This window comes from Petaurus breviceps, unplaced genomic scaffold (genome assembly GCF_028583685.1).
Source record: "Petaurus breviceps papuanus isolate PSGF00001 unplaced genomic scaffold, PetGlider_PUasm1.0 91133, whole genome shotgun sequence".
In the NCBI taxonomy this organism is placed as follows: Eukaryota; Metazoa; Chordata; class Mammalia; order Diprotodontia; family Petauridae; genus Petaurus; species Petaurus breviceps.
This window is the reverse complement of record NW_027187419.1, coordinates 4,420,875-4,439,525: the sequence shown is the minus strand read 5'-3', so window position 1 is coordinate 4,439,525 and position 18,651 is coordinate 4,420,875. Positions and strand designations below refer to the sequence as shown.

At 37.3% G+C, this 18,651-nt stretch overlaps 1 protein-coding gene across 2 annotated transcripts; it reads left to right on the top strand.

Moving 5' to 3' along the window:
- The first annotated feature begins 4,562 nt into the window (after positions 1 to 4,562).
- On the top strand, positions 4,563 to 17,701 carry REXO2 (RNA exonuclease 2). Of its 2 annotated transcripts, none has more exons than XM_069079768.1 (7): positions 4,563 to 4,718; positions 9,315 to 9,398; positions 13,787 to 13,864; positions 14,467 to 14,578; positions 15,448 to 15,556; positions 15,900 to 15,953; positions 17,270 to 17,701. In XM_069079768.1, exons 1-7 carry the CDS (start codon positions 4,578 to 4,580, stop codon positions 17,397 to 17,399), a joined length of 708 nt encoding a protein of 235 aa, XP_068935869.1. In that variant the 5' UTR covers positions 4,563 to 4,577; the 3' UTR covers positions 17,400 to 17,701. The 2 variants fall into 2 exon arrangements, with proteins under 2 accessions (XP_068935869.1, XP_068935868.1); XM_069079767.1 differs by lacking the exon at positions 4,563 to 4,718 and adding an exon at positions 7,853 to 8,077.
- The last annotated feature ends 950 nt before the right edge of the window (positions 17,702 to 18,651 follow it).

Here is an 18,651-nt window from a genome sequence, read left to right as displayed (position 1 = left end):
CACACACACACACACACACACACACACACACACACACACACACACACCTAGCCGTGTGACCTTGGGCAAGTTACTTAACCGCAACTGTCCTCCAAAAAAAAAAATCCAGGAATTTAGGGGTGGCCAGGTGGCGCAGTGAGTAAAGCACTGGCCCCGGAGCCAGGAGGACCTGTGATAGGTTCTGGCCTCAGACATTTAACACCCACACAAAAAAACCAGCCGTGTAACCTTGAGCAAGTTACTTAACTCCAATTGCCCTCCAAAAGGCAAAAAAAAAAAAAAAGTGCCCTATGAATGGAAGACTTTTCCCCATGAGTGGAAGACTGACTATTGTACTTTGAGATGATTGTTCTTTGTTCTAAATATTGTGACCACTTTGATGAAAACTGTGTGGCCATTTTAATGATAAGCTGTTTGTGAATATAAGTTGTAATATTGAGTGCTGTACCTTGGTTTTCTGTGAATGTTTTGCTTTGATTTGTTATGGAATAAATAGGGTTTTCACTATACTGTGTAATCAGAACCTTAAAAACTGTTCACAGTAGCATTCTTCTGGAAAGCTTCTGTGCCTGGCATTACATTGTCTCAAATCTTCCCCCCTCTATAATCCATCCTCAAAAAAAAATTTTATTTAAGCACAGATATGACCTTGTCACACCCCCTACTCAATAAATACCAGTTACTCCTATTTCCCTCTAGAATAAAACGTAAATGCCGCAGGCTGGCATTTAAAGTTCTTTAGAGTCTGGTCCTATCTTATCTTCCTAATCATAATATATATGTGTATACACACACACACACACACACACATATCCCTTTCACAAACTCTACATCCTAGTCTTCCAGACCTACTTATTGGTTCTCTCTACAAGGTAGGTGTCCCATTTCCTATCTCCATGCCTTTGCACTATCTGCCATGCTTGAAATGCTTTCCATTCTCATTTGTCTATTGGCATCCCTATTTTCTTTCAGAGTTCAGCTCAGCTCAGTTCAGCTGTCACCTTTTACATAAAACCTTTCCTGATCCCTCCCACCCCAGCTGCTAGTACTGTCTCTCAGAATTACTTATATAATGGTTTAAGATTTACAAAGTACTTCACAAATATTATCTCATTTTATCGTCACAATAACTTTGTGAGGTCAATGTTATTATTATCCCCATATATAGAGGCTGACAAATTAAATAATTTGTCTAGGGTCATAGCCGATAAGTGTTTGAGCCCAAATTTGAACTCAGGTCTTGCTGACTCCCGGTCCAGTGTTCTATCCACTAGACCAGTAGTGTAAAACTCAAATAGAAATAAGGACCAAAACAGTATTTACAGATTCCTGTGGATTCATATTGACTTAGGAAACCACATAGTAACATTATCGTTTTGTTGTGTTTTAATTTATTTTGTTAAATTACATTTAATCAGGTTCAGGCAGGTCATGTGTTGGAAATCTCTGTACTATCACCTAACTCTCACAAGTGTACCTTATATTCATTTTGTGTGTGTGCATATGTATGTGTTTATATACACACACACACATATCCCCTTTGATAAATTTTAGTGGCTCCCTATTACCTCTAGGATCAAATACAAACGTCTTTGTTTGACATTTAAAGTTCTTCATAACCTGGCTCCTTCCTATCTCTCTAATATTCTTACATACTAGTCTTCTCCATATTTTCCTGCTTACTGTTCCTCATTAGCTTTGCTCTCTCTTCTGTCCCTCTACTTTTGTATTGGCTGTCCTTCATATTCTCTTTCCTCACCTCCACCTCTTGGAGTTAATGTCACATACAGAGGAACGCCTGTAGTTGAGCACTAGGACTAGCAAGATGCACCTCTCCTGTACTCAGGCATGCAGTCTTGGATCAGACTCTGCTAGGTGTTGCCTGATTTCTAAGGAAAGGATTAGGCTCCCTACCCTCACACCTATTGGCTGACAACCCTTGTTCAGTAGGAATTTGGATTAGAAGGATCCGTGAACACCTGAGGATTTGGAAAACAAGTTTATAAAAGCTTGTAAGTCATAATTCTGTCTCATAGGTCAAGGGTCTGAACTTTATGGATTAGTGCAGGGGATAAGATCAGCCCTGAAGAGTGGGCCAATTGGCAAGGGAAGAGTATCATTAGACTATATATTGGGAATTTTTCCTATGAAACAGCCAGTCAGTCAAACAGGGAAGTTATAGCACATTGTCTGGAGTTCTGCCTTAGGTAAACATGTATTGTTTTACAAGCCAGGGAGTGAAGCGTCAGGGTTAGAATCTCTCCCTCAGTTACTCAACTCCTTCCCCAAGTTAGGGCTTAAAAGTTCAAGGGGTTTCCCAAAAGAGGGTAAGTAAAAGGTAACCAATGTACAAACATGGATCTCCTATGAGACAACAGCTCATTCTTACACAAAGAGAAATGCTACAGACAGGAAGAATTACAGTGCACATTAACAAAATTATAACAGCACTGGGAAACATCTAACTATAGTGTTGTGTCTTGGGTCCAACTCAGGCCAGTTCCTTGATTGTTTAGGTTCAATCCTGAAACAAAATGAGACACCCATAAGTTATTCGACAGTTAAGAAAAAATTATGTTAGCAAGAGAAGTTGGCAGGAGGGGTATATTCAATCAGGATAGTCGTTGATAATCCCATGAGTTCATTCATTTGGGTGAAGCTCCTATCTGATCCACCAGCTTAACAGGAGACCCTCCAGCCTCCTCCCTACTATCTTGTACTCCAGTGATGAGGAAGTGATGCTTACAGTCTAAGCCCTTAGTGGGCTGAGCCAACCAAGTTTTGAGGAATGTCAATGACTTTTAAGGAAAAAGCAATATAACTTGCATGGAAGGGATGGGTTAGGGGTTAGCACATTTTTTCTACCACTGTGGTCAGCAAACTACCTCCCCATGAGCCAAATCTGGTCTGTTTTTGTACAGCCTGAGAGCTAAAAAAAATTTTTTTAAATTTTAAATTGGTTGGGAAAAAAATCAAAAGAAGTATAATATTTCATGACAAATGAAGGTTATATGAAATTCAAATTTGTGTCCATAAATAAAGTTGTATTGGATCCCATCCACACTCATTCGTTTACATATATCTAAGACTGCTTTCACACTACAACGGCAGAGTTGAAAAGTTGTGACATAGACCTTATGTGGATCTCTCATCACTTCACCCTGCTGCTTGGCACACTACAGACTGCAGTGATGAAGTTAGAATGTGACAGCCTTTCAAGTGCATGCCTCCTGTGTTGCTGGTGCCATGTGTATTGCTGTAGTTTGTATTTTTTAAAAATTACTACAGCATACCTATTGTGTCAAAACAAGAGAAAAATAGGCTTCAAGTGTTGTACTTGTAAGGTACAGTGAAGATTATTTTGTTTCCAAATTATGGAAGGACACTCCAGCTATGCTAAAAGAATGTAAGTTTCATCTGCATTACTAGACTAAGCACTCATCACAGTCTTCTCAGTTGACAGCACAACAACAGTCAGAAAAATTAGAAAATTTAAAATGGAATATCTTATCATACCAGAATTTCTTGATAAAAAGAAAAAAATGAAAATGAGGCTGTAACAAAGTTTCCAATGTGTCTCATTTGTGGGTCAAGCAAGGAAAGCCATTGGTGATGGTGAGTTAACTAAGTTATATTTGTTTTCAGCAGCCAAATAAATGTGTCCAGAGAAAACTTGTTTAAGATTATTAACTTTTCAGTTCAGTTAAAATCATGTGCTTGTGATATGTGTATTTGGCAGTACCTATTGGTGTGAAAAGACATTTTCACAGATGAAATATGTAAAATTTCATTACAGATCAGTATGAACAGATTTGCTGTTAATTTTGATGTAAAGGAACACTAACTTTGAACCCCAAATAAATAAAATGTTATCCCCCAAAAGAATTCACTCTTCTCATCAGTAGACCTGTATATGAAAAATTGTAGTAATTACAGTAATTTGTCAATTAAAAATTTGTGGAAATTTGTTTTTTCTCATTATTTAAGTACCTACATAATATCCTCAAATGCCTCTGTGCCTGCAAAGCCTGAAATATTTACTATCTGATCCTTTACAGAAAAAGTTTGCCAACTCTTGTTTGACCACATACAGTTAGAATCAGTTGGTAAGCTAATTATTTTTGAGACCAGTTAAAACATATAACAATTATATAATGCTGCTCACTGTGATTTCGCATTTTACCTTGGAACAGGACTTCTAGGTCCTCAAGTGAGGCCTTTTGCCTGAATCCAAACTTTATAGAACAAATCCCCTTAATTAAAGGATTTGTTCTGTAAAACATGGACTCAGTCAAAAAGCCACATCCAAAGACCTAGAAGGCCTCCAGGCTGCAGGTTTCCCACCCCTGAAAGAGTCAAGCTGGATCTTTTTCCTGGGGGTCCACCTTCTAGGATTGGCTGAATTCTCCAATGCAGAAACTTTCTCTGCTGTTCAAAGTTCCCACAGACACCAGTGATACTGCCCTGGATACAGCTGCTGCTCTGCTATCATGTGTCACTCGGCCTTTCAATCTTCAGAGTATATAAAACAAGGATCTCCCCAAGCTTCCATGAGGCAGACTTGAACCAGGCAGGGGATGTCTACACATGCTCTAAGGAATGGCCCTCATAGGCCAGAAACCCACATTACAGTTAACTTATGGTTCATTTCAAGTTCCACCTTCTTCAGCAGGAGTTGTTATCTGGTGCATGCAGCCACTGGTGCCTTCTCCACTAAGGTTATTTTGAATCTGCTTTGCATCATATATATGTGAATATAAATGCATGTATATATGTATAACATGTAATATGTGTGTATGTTGTCTCCATTCCAGTATAAGTTCCTTAAAGGCGGGACCACTTTTCCATTTTCTTGGTATCCCCAGGGCTTAGCACAGTGCCTGGCACTTAGTGAATGCTTAATAAATGCTTGTCAATTTATTACTTAAAAGCTCCTTGAGGTCAAGGTGTATTTTCCTCATGTCGTTATATCCCCAATACTTATTACAGTGCCTGGTACTTAGTAGGTGCTTAATGCTTGTTGATTTATGTTGTAGGTCAATAAGCATTTATTAAGCTCCTACTTTGTGCCAGGTAATTTTAAGTGCTGGAGATACAAAAAGAGGCAAAAGACAGTCCCTGCCCTCAAGGAGCTCACAATCCAGTGGGGGAGACAACAAACAAATACACATGTAGAAACAAGCTATATACAGGATAAATAGGAAATAATCAACAGAGGGGAGGCACTAGAAAAAAGAGGGGTAGGGAAAGGCTCTCTGTAGAAGATAGGATTTTAGTTGGGATTTGAAGGAAGCCAGTAGGTGAAGATGAGGAGGGAGATTTCAGGCATGAGGGACAACCAGAGATTATGCCTGGAGCTGGAGATGGAATATCTTTTCCATGGAACAGAAAGGAGGCCAGTGTCACTGGACAGAAAAGTATTTGTCTGGGAGTAAGATGTAAGAGGACTGAAGACTAGAGTATTTTGAATTTGATCCTGGAGACAATAGGGAATTCCTGAAGTTTATTGAGTAGTAGAGTTGGACCTGCACTTTAGGAAAAGTCACTGGCTGCTCAGTGGATGATGTAGTGGGGAGATACTTGAGGCAGTTAGACCACCAGCATACTCATACAATAGTCCGGGCATGGATTGATGAGCAGAGTGGTGGCAATGTCAGAAGACAGAAGAAAGTATATTTGACAGATGTTGCAAAGGTGAAGTTGACAGGCCTTCATAACAGCTTCCAAAAAAAAAGATCTAAGAGGAGTCAGGACAGAATCTTATGGCACACCGATAATTAGAATTTGTGACCCAGCTCAAGATGTGGCAAAAGAAACTGAGGAGTGGTCAAAGGTAGGAGAACCAGGACAGAGTGATGCTCCAAAAACCTAGAGAAAAAAAGAGTATCAAAGAGGATAATAAGAATATTGTCAAAGGCTGCAGAGATGTGGAAGAGAAGACTGAGAAAAGGTCATTGGATTTGCTAAATTAAGAGAGCAGTTTCAGTGAAATAAAGTTAGAAGCCAGATTGTAAGGGGTTAAGAGAGTGAGAGGAGAAAAAGTGAAGACATCAATTAGAGCCTTTTCAAGGAGTTTAGCTGAAAACTACAGAAGAGATATAGGATGACAGTGGGGATGGAAGGATCAAATAAGTTTTTTTGAAGATGGGGGAAACATGGAATGTTTATAGTAGGGAAGGAGCAGTAGACAGGGTGACAATATTTACATTTTAGTGTGTGAGAGAAATGGTCAAATATGTCTTTTCAAAGTTTCACCTGATTTCATCTTGGAGGGAGTTTTCTAATGTGTCTGTTCTAGCCCTGCATAATTATATTTTTGTCAATGATTTGGGTAAAGGAATGGATGGCTTGAGAATCAGGATTCAAAGAGATTCTTATAATTTAGTGTTGGATCAAATGTAATAAGATGAAATTTAATAGAAATAAATGTAAGTCTTACAATTGGGTTAAAAAAATCAACTTTACACATACAAGATGAAGATGAGGTGGCTAGAGAAAAGTTTGTCTGAGGTGATCTTAGGGTTTTTGGGGACTGCAAACTCAGCATGAGTCAATGGCAGACAAATGGCAGACAAAAATAACTCCAAATGAGATCTTAGCCTACGTTAAAAAATGTCTACAGTGAATGAGTTGATAGTTTGGTTGTATTCTACCTTAAAAAAAGATCATCTGGAATATTGTGTTGTGTTCTAGATTCTGCATTTTAGGAAGACCATTGACAAGCTGGAAAAAGTTTAGGAACTTCTCTAGACTTAAGTTTCCTTATGGTAAAATCAGGGGGTGGGTCTAGATGATTTCTAAGGTCACTTTCATGTTAGCTTTAAGATCCTTTCTTTCTAGCACCTTATTATGCTAGTTACTACTGGAACTGCTAAACTAGTTCATTCTTAACTTGCTTCAAATCTCATCTCGGGTGCCAGTTCCTTATTCGACTTCCGCTTAGTTGTGAGCTGTACTGCCTGAGTTTAGAGACTGTTGTTCATTTTACATTTGTATCCCCAGGAAGGTAACAGGCATTTATGTTAAAGGGTTTGCAGGATGATGAAGAGCTTTGAGATAATTTACTTTGAAGTCCTCTAATTCATTTCTTATCTGGGGAAGTAACAAATGGACCCACCAAGCTCCTGAGCTGCTGTAATCCAAGGCAGCTGGGCTATGAAAGAACAGCTGCTGGACTTGAAAGTAACCCAGCTCAGAAACTTAATAACTGTGCGACATTGGGACAATTACTTCACCTGTCACTCATTTTCCTTATCTGTAAAATGTTAACAGTACTTGTAATACCAACGCAAGATGTTTTGAAGAAAGGATTTTGTAAATTGCAAAATACTTCAGAAATGAAGTTATTAACTAATCCAAGGTATACTGACCAAAGGCCAAAAGACAAACCGCCCCATACTGCTTCTCTTTATAAACAAAACAACTCCCCCACCCCACCCCTTTAATTTATATTTGAAAATAATCCTCTAAACCAGCGGTATATTTGGAGGTGGAAAAATGGCTAGTAAGACCCGAAAACTTTGATGTACGCATTTAGGATTCCCTTTGATTCCCTGAGTGCAGAGCAAATCTCTAAAATGCCCTTTTGACATCTTTTTTGGACACTAGCATCTGTCCAGCACTTAGACAGTAAGAATACTTCAAAGCCAATAAGTTGGCCAGGAGAAATACCCACGTCCAACTCCCTCAGGAAAACACGTGGCTGGAGGAGGAGAAAACATCGCCCTCCTCGCGAGACTACAAGTTCCAGCATCTCCTCAGACCAAACCCGCAGCTTCTGCCGCAAATCGGGCGCAGTGCATGCCGGGGCTTGTGGTTTTTTTCTCCCCCACCTCGCAGCCTTCTTCCTCACTTTTTTGCGACGTTTCGCGACGGCTGCGCCGGCCGGCAGGAGGTGGCAGCTGCTGAGGCCGTGGTGGCTGAGTGCCGGCTGATGCGAAGTGGCTTCCTGAGCTTCGGGCTGTTGCGAAATCTGGCTGGGAGCGGGGGGCGGCTCGGGGCGCGGGGCCTCCGAGACGGAGCGGCCATGGCGGCGGGGGAGAGCATGGCGCAGAGGATGGTCTGGGTGGACCTGGAGGTGAGGCTGCAGCGGGACAGGGCGGGGTTCGCGCGCGGGGTGGCGGCGGCTGGGTCTCGGGTGGGGCTCTGGCTGGAACTCAGATGAGACGGGAGGGGTGGGGTCGGCAGGACAGCCTGGGGCGGAGGCCCAGGAAGAGTGGCCGGAGGGAGCCTTGGTCACGTCCCTGGTGGGGTGGTGTCCCACTGGACTGGCTGCCTGGCCTACAGCCCCCCACCCAGCGTGGGCGCCTTCCCGAGGCCTTGCAGGCGGGCGTTGGGGGAGAGGGAGCATCCCTTCTTGGCGAGTGGAGGATGTTGGCTCCTTGCCTGCTTCTGGCCTTTAGCGGTCTGTCTGAGCGCCGTTCCACGTGGACGTCTCCCACGGGAATGTTCAGTCTAATCCTGCTTGTGGGCTACAAATGAAAAGATTTGAAGATCCTTTGTGGAACGAATTTAGGTAAAAGAACAGTCCCCAAAACAGTTCGTGTTTGGCAGAGTAACATGCCTATATAAAACATGCATATACGTATTTATTAACGGGTATGTGAGTGTATACATAATATGTATTTGACAAGTTAAATAAAACATTGTATATGATGTAGCCTAGGTGATGTAGTATTTATGTAATGTATGCCTCTGTGTTGTATAACACGGTTATATAGTCATAATAAGTTGTAGGCTACAAATTAAATAGATTTGAGGGTCTTTTGTGGAATGATTTTAGGTATTTCTGGTCAAAAAGTATTTCTGTTTGGCAGGGTAATATGCAAGTACAAAATACACATGCATATATTTGTATGTGGGGGTACACAAATATATGTAAATTTACATAGATGTATGTTTATGTGATAAGTCATGTAAAACATACAGTGTAACCCAGGTGATGTACTATATATAATGTATGTTTATGTGTTGTATAATTTATGTAGTAGTAATTAGTTGATTCCAGATTAAATAGATTTGAGGGTCTATAGAATGAATTTAGGTACAAGAACAAGCTAAAAAGCAGTTTGTATTTGGCAGAGTAGTATGCATGTATAAAACAAATGTTTGTGGTTGTGGGTGTGTGTGTGTACACATGACATATTTATATAACAAGTTCTATAAAATATTGCATATACTATAACCTAGATGACACAATACATATATATGTGTGTGCCTGTCTTGTATAACTTAAGTACTTGTATTTTACGTATATATTTATACTTTTGAAAATTTTCCATACATACATATATATGTATATATTATTTTTACAGATGACGGGATTGGACATAGAGAAGGACCAGATCATTGAGATGGCTTGTCTCATAACAGACTCTGACCTCAACATTTTGGCTGAAGTAGGTGATGACATTTCCTAATATCATAGAACATTAGAACTGGCAGGAACTTCCAGAGTTGAAGAGATCAGCTAGTTCAACCTTTTCATTTATTTTATAGATGAGGACAATGAGATTCAAACTTGTTTGAGGTGTCAGAACTGTTTAGCCTGGATTTGATACCCAGATCACCTAATTCCATTCCTTCATTTTTTCCATCATACCATACTTAAAGCCAGCTATAACCCAACTGAATTGTTCCATTTGTTTTGGTCACTCATGATAAAAAGTTCAACATTTTTCACTTGTACGTCCTTTAATTACTAAGTTTTAGATTCTTATCAGAACTATTATTAAAAGTAATAATAATAACAGACATTTATATAGTGCTTTAAGGTTTGCAAAGTGCTTCATATACATTATCTCATGTGATCTTCCTAACAATCTTGTGAAGTATTACAGGCCCATTTTACAGATCAAGAATTGAGGCTCAGTAAGGTGAAGTGACTTGTCCATAGTCACACAGCAAGTATGTATCTGGGTAGGATTACATTTAATGTAATTAGGGTTTTTAAATCTCTCCCTTAACTGGAACATTAAAGAAAACAAATAAAACATGCTAACTGCATTTTGGCTACTCATGAAATACTTAATAAGAAGACACTGTGATTCGTAGGTGGTTAAAATTCCCTGACCTTGAATAACTTCATCTGATTTTCATAACGTCAGCAACTTTCGTGATCATGAAGAACTCTAGGACAGGAAATAAGTAGGTATGTGCATAGGGGAGAAGTGAGAGTCTTATATGAAACACTAAAGAGGTAGGCTTAATTGATATGATTCTGTGGTCTTAAAATAATAAAACTTTAGAACTGGCATAAGAACTTCCTCTCCTAACTCTCAGGTATTGCTTTTCACTAAACCATTTATATTCCAGATTTCCAATTTAAGATATTTTAAGAGTAGTTTTTGGCTTCCCTAGGATGAGAAAAAAGGATAACAGAGGCTTTTCTAGATACGTATTACCACCTGTTCAGTAAATAGTGTGTATTATTTCTAGTTTTTAAACAGAAAGAAAAGAACCTTGAGAGTTTGAGACCGTTACCACCATAAAACCTAGACCGTGGATGTCCTTGCATTTAACATAAAAATTTGAGTTTTAGTTATTCATCTGTCATTCTAATAATTTCCAAAATGGTAATATAGAGTTTTTCAGAAATAATTAAGGAATCACCACCTTTTATTCAAGTCTTATTTACTTTGGCTAAGAAAAACTTCCTTTGGACTATCATTGTAAACACTGACAGCTTAATATGACAAAAAAGGAAAATATTAGATGTTGGGGATATGAGAAAACTGGGACACTAATGCACTGTTGGTAGAGTTGTGTACTGATCCCACCATTCTGGGAGAACAATTTTGACCTGTGCCCAAAGGGATATAAAAATGTTCATATTCATACCCTTTGATCCAGCAGTACCACTGCTAGGACTATGTCCCAAAGACATCCCAAAAAAGGGAAAAGGACCTATTTGTGCAAAAATATTTATAGCAGCTCTTTTTGTGGTGACTAAGAATTGGAAATCAAAGGGATGCCCATCAATTGGGGAATAGCTAAATAAGTTGTGGTATATGATTGTAATGGAATATTATTTCTGGAACCTGGAAAGACTTGCATGTACTGATGCATAGTTAAGTGAACAGAACCAGGAAAACATTGTACACAGTAACAGCAGTGTTGTTTGATGAAGAACTGTGACTGACTTAGCTATTCTCAGCAATACAATGATCCGAGATAATCCCAAAGGACTAATGATGAAGCATGCTATCCACCTCCAGAGAAAGAACTGATATTGATTGAATACAGATATTGAAACATGCTATTTTTCACTTTCTGTCATTTTTTAAAATTTGAGTTTTGTATAAAATGACTAATATGGAAATGTTTTACGTAATTGCACATATATAACCTAAATCTGATTGCCTACCCTCTCAGGAAGGGGGAAGGAGAAAGAGAAGGAAAAAGAGAATTTGGAGCTCAAAACTTTAAATAAAAGTATTTAAAACAAATATTGCCAATTTAGTGAATCAGTTGGTGGTTTTATGTCCAAGAGGAAATGGGAAAATACACACATATGTGTATGTCTCTGTGTATTCAGTTCCAAATGTGTGTGTGGCATATGTAAATAGAATATGAGTCAAAGTGACAGAAAATGAGCTTTGTGCCAGGTCTATGGACTATGTAATTGATTATATTCAGTGCTGGTCCAAGAATAAGCACTTCAGTTTTATATTCACAACTAATCTGATCCACATAACCAGGATTGTTTACCAAAGGAAACGCAAAATTGGGTATAGACTTTAATTGCTATAGCCATGATTTTATGATTGCTTATTTTCTTCTCTTAGTTTTTCAGAGTTTGTCACATTCTAGTAGAATGTAAGCTCTTTAACTGCAGGGTTGGTATCGAATTTTTCTTTGTTTCCATGGTGCTCAGCACAGTGCCTGGCCTATAGTAGTTGCTTAACAGATAAGAATAGGGACTGTTGCTTTTATTTTTTTTGATTGCTATGATTCTCTATAAGGAGCTTCCTATTTATTAACAGATTTAATACATTTCTTTTTAAGTTTTTAAATTAAATAAGAACATACCTTGATTTAATATTTCGGAATGTTTTTGAAATAGTCATATGAGGTCTCCACTAGAAGTATATTTCTTCATATTTGGAGGAGCTGTAAGTACCTTGACAGTTTGCTTGCTTATAACAAAATATCTGGTCATATGATCTGAAAGGCATGTTTTAGGTTAGAACTCAAAAAAATGTTTTCAAATTACATATAATAGGAAACTTTTCACCATTTATCAATGATACTCTGGATTTATAGAGTACTTTTCTAGAGGAATTAAAGCACTCTCATAGCTGTAACTTCTTTTATCCCGTTAAGGTCCCTGTTAGGAGGATAGAGACATTTTATTATTTCCATTAGACAGATGACAAAACCAAAGCACAGAGAATAAGTGATTTGCTTAGGGTCACAAATAGAAGTAGTATTGGAGTTGGAGCTAGGTCTCCAATACACTGGCCCAGCTTGGTTGTCTAATAACTATAGTTAACTAATTGAGGATTCCTTTTAAAGTTTGAGTTCTTCCCTAAAAGCAAAATAAAATTGATTACATCATTTTTTTAGACTTTATTTTTTAAATAGTGTATTTTTCAAGTAAAATTTTTTAAAATTAATCTCTCCCATTACCACCAGCTTTGAGTATGTTTTTTTAAAAAACAAAGCCCTTAATATAAAGCTGCATAATTCAACAAAATAAATGTCTAAAAATATGTATCTCTTTCTGCATTCATCACCTCTCTTTGGAGATACTTAGTCTTTGGTTTTTTTTTTTTCCTCCATTCTTATGTTAATCAGAGTTCTAAGTCTTTCAAAGTTGTTTTTCTCTGTAGTGTTATTAATGTATAACTTGTTCTTTTATTCTGTTCACTTTGACCAACATCAAGGCCTTACCAGTTTTCTCTTAAATTGTACATTTCATCATTTCTCCTTGAACAGTTCCATTACATTCATATACCACAACTTGTCTAGCCATTCCCTGATCAGAGGATAGCCTCTTCATTTCCACTTTTTGCCTATTAAGAAAAGAACTGCTATAGATATTTTAAAAATATAGATTCTTTCCCTCTTTGTTTTCTTTAGGGTATTAGTCTACTAGTAGTATAGCTGGATCAAAGCATATGAGAGTTGGGTAACTTTCTGGGCATGATTCCAAACTATTCTCCAGAATGGCCAGAATAGTTCATAACTCCACAAACAATGCAGTAGGATACCTTTTTTTTCCTCACAGCCCTCTCACAGTTGTTATTTTCCTCTTCTGTCATCTTTAAAGCATTTTTTGTATTGTTGTATCAACAATAGCTTGGATGCCTTCCTTGTGAAAATTTCTTGTTCATATCAGACCATTTATCTATTGGAAAATGGCTCTTGTTCTTATGTTTGAATTAATTGCTAATGTAAAATTGGCAGGAAATCGTTGAGCTGAGAAATATGTTGTGAAGATTTTTAGGGAAATAACCTCCACCCCCCCCCCCATTAATTTTTCAAGATTGGATTTGTGCAAAAAAAATCTAAATTTCATATAATCAGAATTGTTCATTGTATTTTATAAAAATTATTTAAAATTGTTCATTTTTAATTTAAGCAAACAAAAACAATCTAAAAAAAATGTAAAGCAAGGAATAAAGTAACATATAAACTCCCAATGTGTTATATTATACATTTTTAACGAAATAGAATCAATAAATCAACATTTTTTTGTTCCATGTAGTCTCTGAGTGTCTTTAGTTCAATTTCCTTTGATTTTGTTGATTTTTGGTGATTAATAATTTTTCCTTATCCACAGGGTCCTAACCTGATTATAAATCAGCCAGATGAGTTGCTGGACAGCATGTCAGAATGGTGTAAGGAACATCATGGGAAGGTAACATTACCAAATAAAAGGATTACTGCTTTTTGGGGAACAATAACAAGCTTATTGTTCCCTCATCTGAATCCTATACCATTGCTGGATGGTATAAAAAAGGGTTAGAGGAAGATTACTTGGCAGCCCTGGGAAACTGCTTGCTTGTTTACTTTTCATCTTTGGGAACTCTCGAGAACATCTCCTGAATGTCCTGTTTCTCTCCTACATTCAGTCTGTCACGAACGCATTGTGGATACTCAAGTATAACTGAAGTCAGTCTTTTGGATAAGGTTAGACTTCATCTTTGAGAGAAGAGGGAATGCTGCTCTTCTGTTAATAGTTCTTACCCTTCCTTATCCCCCAAGAGGTTAATTCCTTGGATTCTGAGCTCCATCCTTTTTGACTCAATGGAAATACCATTAACAATCTCAGGATTTGGAGTGGATTCTTTAAAAGAAAATTGGTGAAAAAGTTGGCAATTTCAATTTGCTTTTGAGCTCTAAATGCGTTCCGTCTGTTGGTTATATTTACTCATTTTAGAAGTGAAGTTTCATTCCTGGATGCCTTTGAAAACTGACTTCATGTGTTTTTGATGGGGGGCTGGGGATTCTCTCTTGCAGTCTGGTCTTACCAAGGCAGTGAAGGAGAGTACAATTACACTGCAGCAGGCAGAGTATGAATTTCTGTCCTTTGTACGACAGCAGACTCCTCCGGGGCTCTGTCCACTTGCAGGTAAAATCTAATCATAATGCATACTTTGTAGAAAATGATTCTTCATTATAAGGTAGTTCATGAGACTGAAGATTCAGAGAGACCAGGCAAAATCATGTCTTCTAATATCCTAGCTTGGATTATATCCATTTCCTCATGGACATGGATATTAAAATAGACCCTGCAATTTATTAGACCAGAGAACATATAACTCCATAGTGTTTTCAAAGACTTGACATTCTCAGAGAGCTTAATGTTATCTGAGACATCTGTGGGAATTGTCCATATATATTGATGTGATAACATTACCTTTAGACTTTTGTAAGGAAGGTTTGATGTTGGGCCCAGTTTAATGTTTTTTTCCTTTCCAGCCAGTGCTATTGATGCTCTTCCAAACATCTTCTCTTAAAATCTCATGCTTTCTAATATGGATATTTTGTTGTATAGTGAACATGATTGTGGATGTGATTATTGATAGATTTGTAATATAAATGGATCTTTTGAGATTTGGGAATAATTCGCAAATCTGATGTGGCCTTAAAAGCAGTGCAGCTGATATTTCTCTTATGTGTAGGAACTCTAAATTTAATGATTTAGCTCTGAAGATATCAGTTTAAAAATTCATTATAAATGAGGTGGACTGGTAATGCAGTAATTTGCACTAGGAATCTTAAAATTAGGAGTAGTCAGATCTGATTTGGAATTGAGTAGCTACTTGAGTTTTTGTTTTTTGTTTTTGGTTCATCTTCATTTCAAATACGATTTATAACGTAGTACTTTATGGGTACAAACCACATACACATTATCTTGCTTGATTTCTTAATTTTATTTTACATTATGTTTTATCTTGCTAGAAATACACAGATGCAATATGCTTTGTGTTTTTCTAGGAAATTCAGTTCATGCAGATAAGAAGTTTCTTGACAAATACATGCCCCAGTTCATGAAACATCTTCATTATAGGATAATTGATGTGAGCACTGTTAAAGAACTGTGCAGGTAAGGGATATATTTGGGATTCATTAAGTAGCCTCATTTAGCATGTTTTAATTGGAGATAAAAGGTTGGGGGGGTAGGGTTGTAGAACTGACTACTTAGTGGAGGGATATAACTTTTGTTTCTTTCTGTGATCTTCCACTAGCTTACTTTATCTTGGGCTGGTGTGAACAGGAAGAAAATAAAGTCAAAGACAATACATGTATAAATGGGGCAGTTTCAAAAATCATTCAGAACCCAAATTCCTTTGCCTGATAGAGTTCTTAGTATTAATAATTGTTTGGAGGTAATTATTCAGTATATTTGGGACAGTTACCTTTGAAAGTTCCATTTCTGCTGTATTCAGACGCTGGTATCCAGAAGAATATGAATTTGTACCAAAGAAGGCCGCTTCTCACAGGTAAGGCTTGACTTTTTGAGTCCTCACAAATACTAGGCAATCTGACACATATTTGACTTCCAAGGACCTGAGAGTGTGACTGAAGAATTGGCCTAGAGATAATATGATGTTAAAATTAGCAAGAGTTCTGGTCAAAAGACTTGTATTTTTTTCAGAATTGAACAATATTATTAGTTCAGTTGTACTCTAGGATTAGGAAGTTGAAAGGTTTTTCATTAAACCCCTGTGCAGTTTTTAAACTAGAAACAGTTTTGTAATCTTTGTAAAAATAGAATGATGACATTACAGTTGATAGAGACTTCAAATCTGTTCATAGGACTGTTTACCATCTTGTTCCATGGAAGTCATTTTTTAATTTGTCATGGAGTTTGATTCAAGGCATACATTGTATAGAAACTTTGATATTTAGTCAGGAGTGGGTAACATATGACCCTCTAGGTCCTCAAGTGCAGCCCTTTGCCTGAATCCAAACTTTACAGAATAAATCCCCTTAATAAAAGAACTTGGACTCAATCAGAAGACCACACCCAAGGATCTAAATTAAGCTACTAGGATTTAAAAGTGAACTTTATGTAGACCCTTTATTATTATTCTGTTTAATTCTTTTGTTCACTAGCTTCTGAGGGAGGGGTTCATGAGTTTGAAATACATTTAATAACTGACATCTTGCCCAAATGCAATTGGTTTTAATGGGCTTATGTAGATTTCTAGTGTAGTTATAATTTCCTAATTCAGAAACTAAATTTCAGTCATTCTTAGCCATCTAGAGCATAGACAGGGAAACCTAATGTAAGCAAAGTGGCCCCTGAATCCCTCTCAGTGGTTGCTGCACTAAAGATTTTGCACTCAGAGAAACCTTTAGATCCTCAAAACTTATGAACTATAATGTGAATTATCTTGGTTTTTTGTTTCTCATACTTAAGCAAATTAGAAGAGAAATAAGGAAGGCTGTTAGATACAGATAGACTAATTAGAGCAAGTAACATAAGGGAAGGCATAAATGCCATATCATAGGGTAGTGACTAATGTTCATGATGACCCTGTGTTATCAAGAACAGGCTACATTATGTTCAGCATATTTTATTTAATAAGGTAGGATTTCATCTAATAAACTATTATCAGGAAATGGACTAATTTGGGGCATATTAAGTCTTGATTGTGCCAGTTAGACAAATGAAGAATTGACTGTAGAGCTGTTTGTGATAGAGTAGGGTTTATGTACATGCATACTTCAGAATGGAGTTGGGATTACATCATGCCCAGTATTTCAGATTTTGTTTTGTGCATTTCATTGAGCCATATGTGCTTATATTTAGGGCATTGGATGACATCAGTGAAAGCATTAAGGAACTTCAGTTTTATCGGAATAATATCTTCAAGAGAAAAACAGATGAAAAGAAGAGGAAAATTATAGAAAATGGAGAAAATGAGAAGACTGTGAGTTGATGACGTGTCTCATGCTGCCACATTACTCCCTGGATATGACTTCTGGGGGATTTTTGTTCACCCTAATTGTTTGGGAAAGCATCTCCTTTCATTTACCTTGCATCTTCAGATAGTTCAAGCAGACTGAGTCTGAAATACAGTTTTTCTAAGTTAGGGCTGTGAATCTGTCATTTAAATCGCAGCAGCTCCTTTGTTTCTAGGTACCAGGTAACTTATGCCTCTTGGTACACATCTGCATCTGCTTTTAGACCAAAACACTTTTCTTTTGTTAAAAAAATAAAACTAGTTCAATTAAAATGCAAGCTTTTTTTGTACCTTCTATTCCTTTACAGTGGTTTAAGTAAGATGCTTCCCTCCCCCATTAAATGTTATACTATCTTGTATTTAACATGTCTTTCAAAAACATTTGTCATAGACCAAGTTAAAAGGGCTGTCACAAACTTGTTCAGTTTTGCATTAGGAGGCCAGATGAAATGGGAGAAAGTTATCAAGATGCAGGTTTTTGGCCAACCCAAAGGACTGCCTTGGGAGAGGGCACATAATACTAGAGGTATTTAAGTAAAAGTTGGATGGCCCTCTGTTAGGGATAGTGTAAAAGGGTTTCCTGTCTGAGCTGTAGGTTAAACTGAATGATGTATAAAGTTACTTCCAACTTAGTTCTATTTTTCTGTGATCCTTTGAAAATAGCACTTTGATCACTTACTGTAATAAGGGTAGATATGTACAGAAAGAGCATAAGAATGGAAGTCAGGTGAACCAAAATCTGTTACCAGTTCTGCTCCTGTGATCTTGACTTTAGACATCTCACTTAACTTCTTTATGCCTCAGTTTCTCATTTGACATAAAAATCCCTGCCTCCCAGTAATATTGTGAGATGAAAGGTGAGAAAAATACTTTGCTCTTAGGAAGAAGGATGTTGTACAAGTAATTTGTTATGCCTACCTATCTCTTAGGATGATTGTGAAGACCAAATGAGATAATTATATCAACTGTTTTGTAAACCTTAAGCTGCCATGTATCTGTTCCTACTATTATAAGTCTAAGTATTAGTACTACCCTTCCCATATACTCAAATCAATTCATAAATGAATGTGTGCCTTTGACTCACTATTTAATTTTCCTTAAAGCCTAAACTTTCTATGTTTAGATTAAATATCAAATTTTGAATGATCATCTTGAATAGTTAAACCTTTATTCCATAGCCTCATTATGTCACAGAGTTCCCCATGATTCCCTAATGGGGCATGTGTTC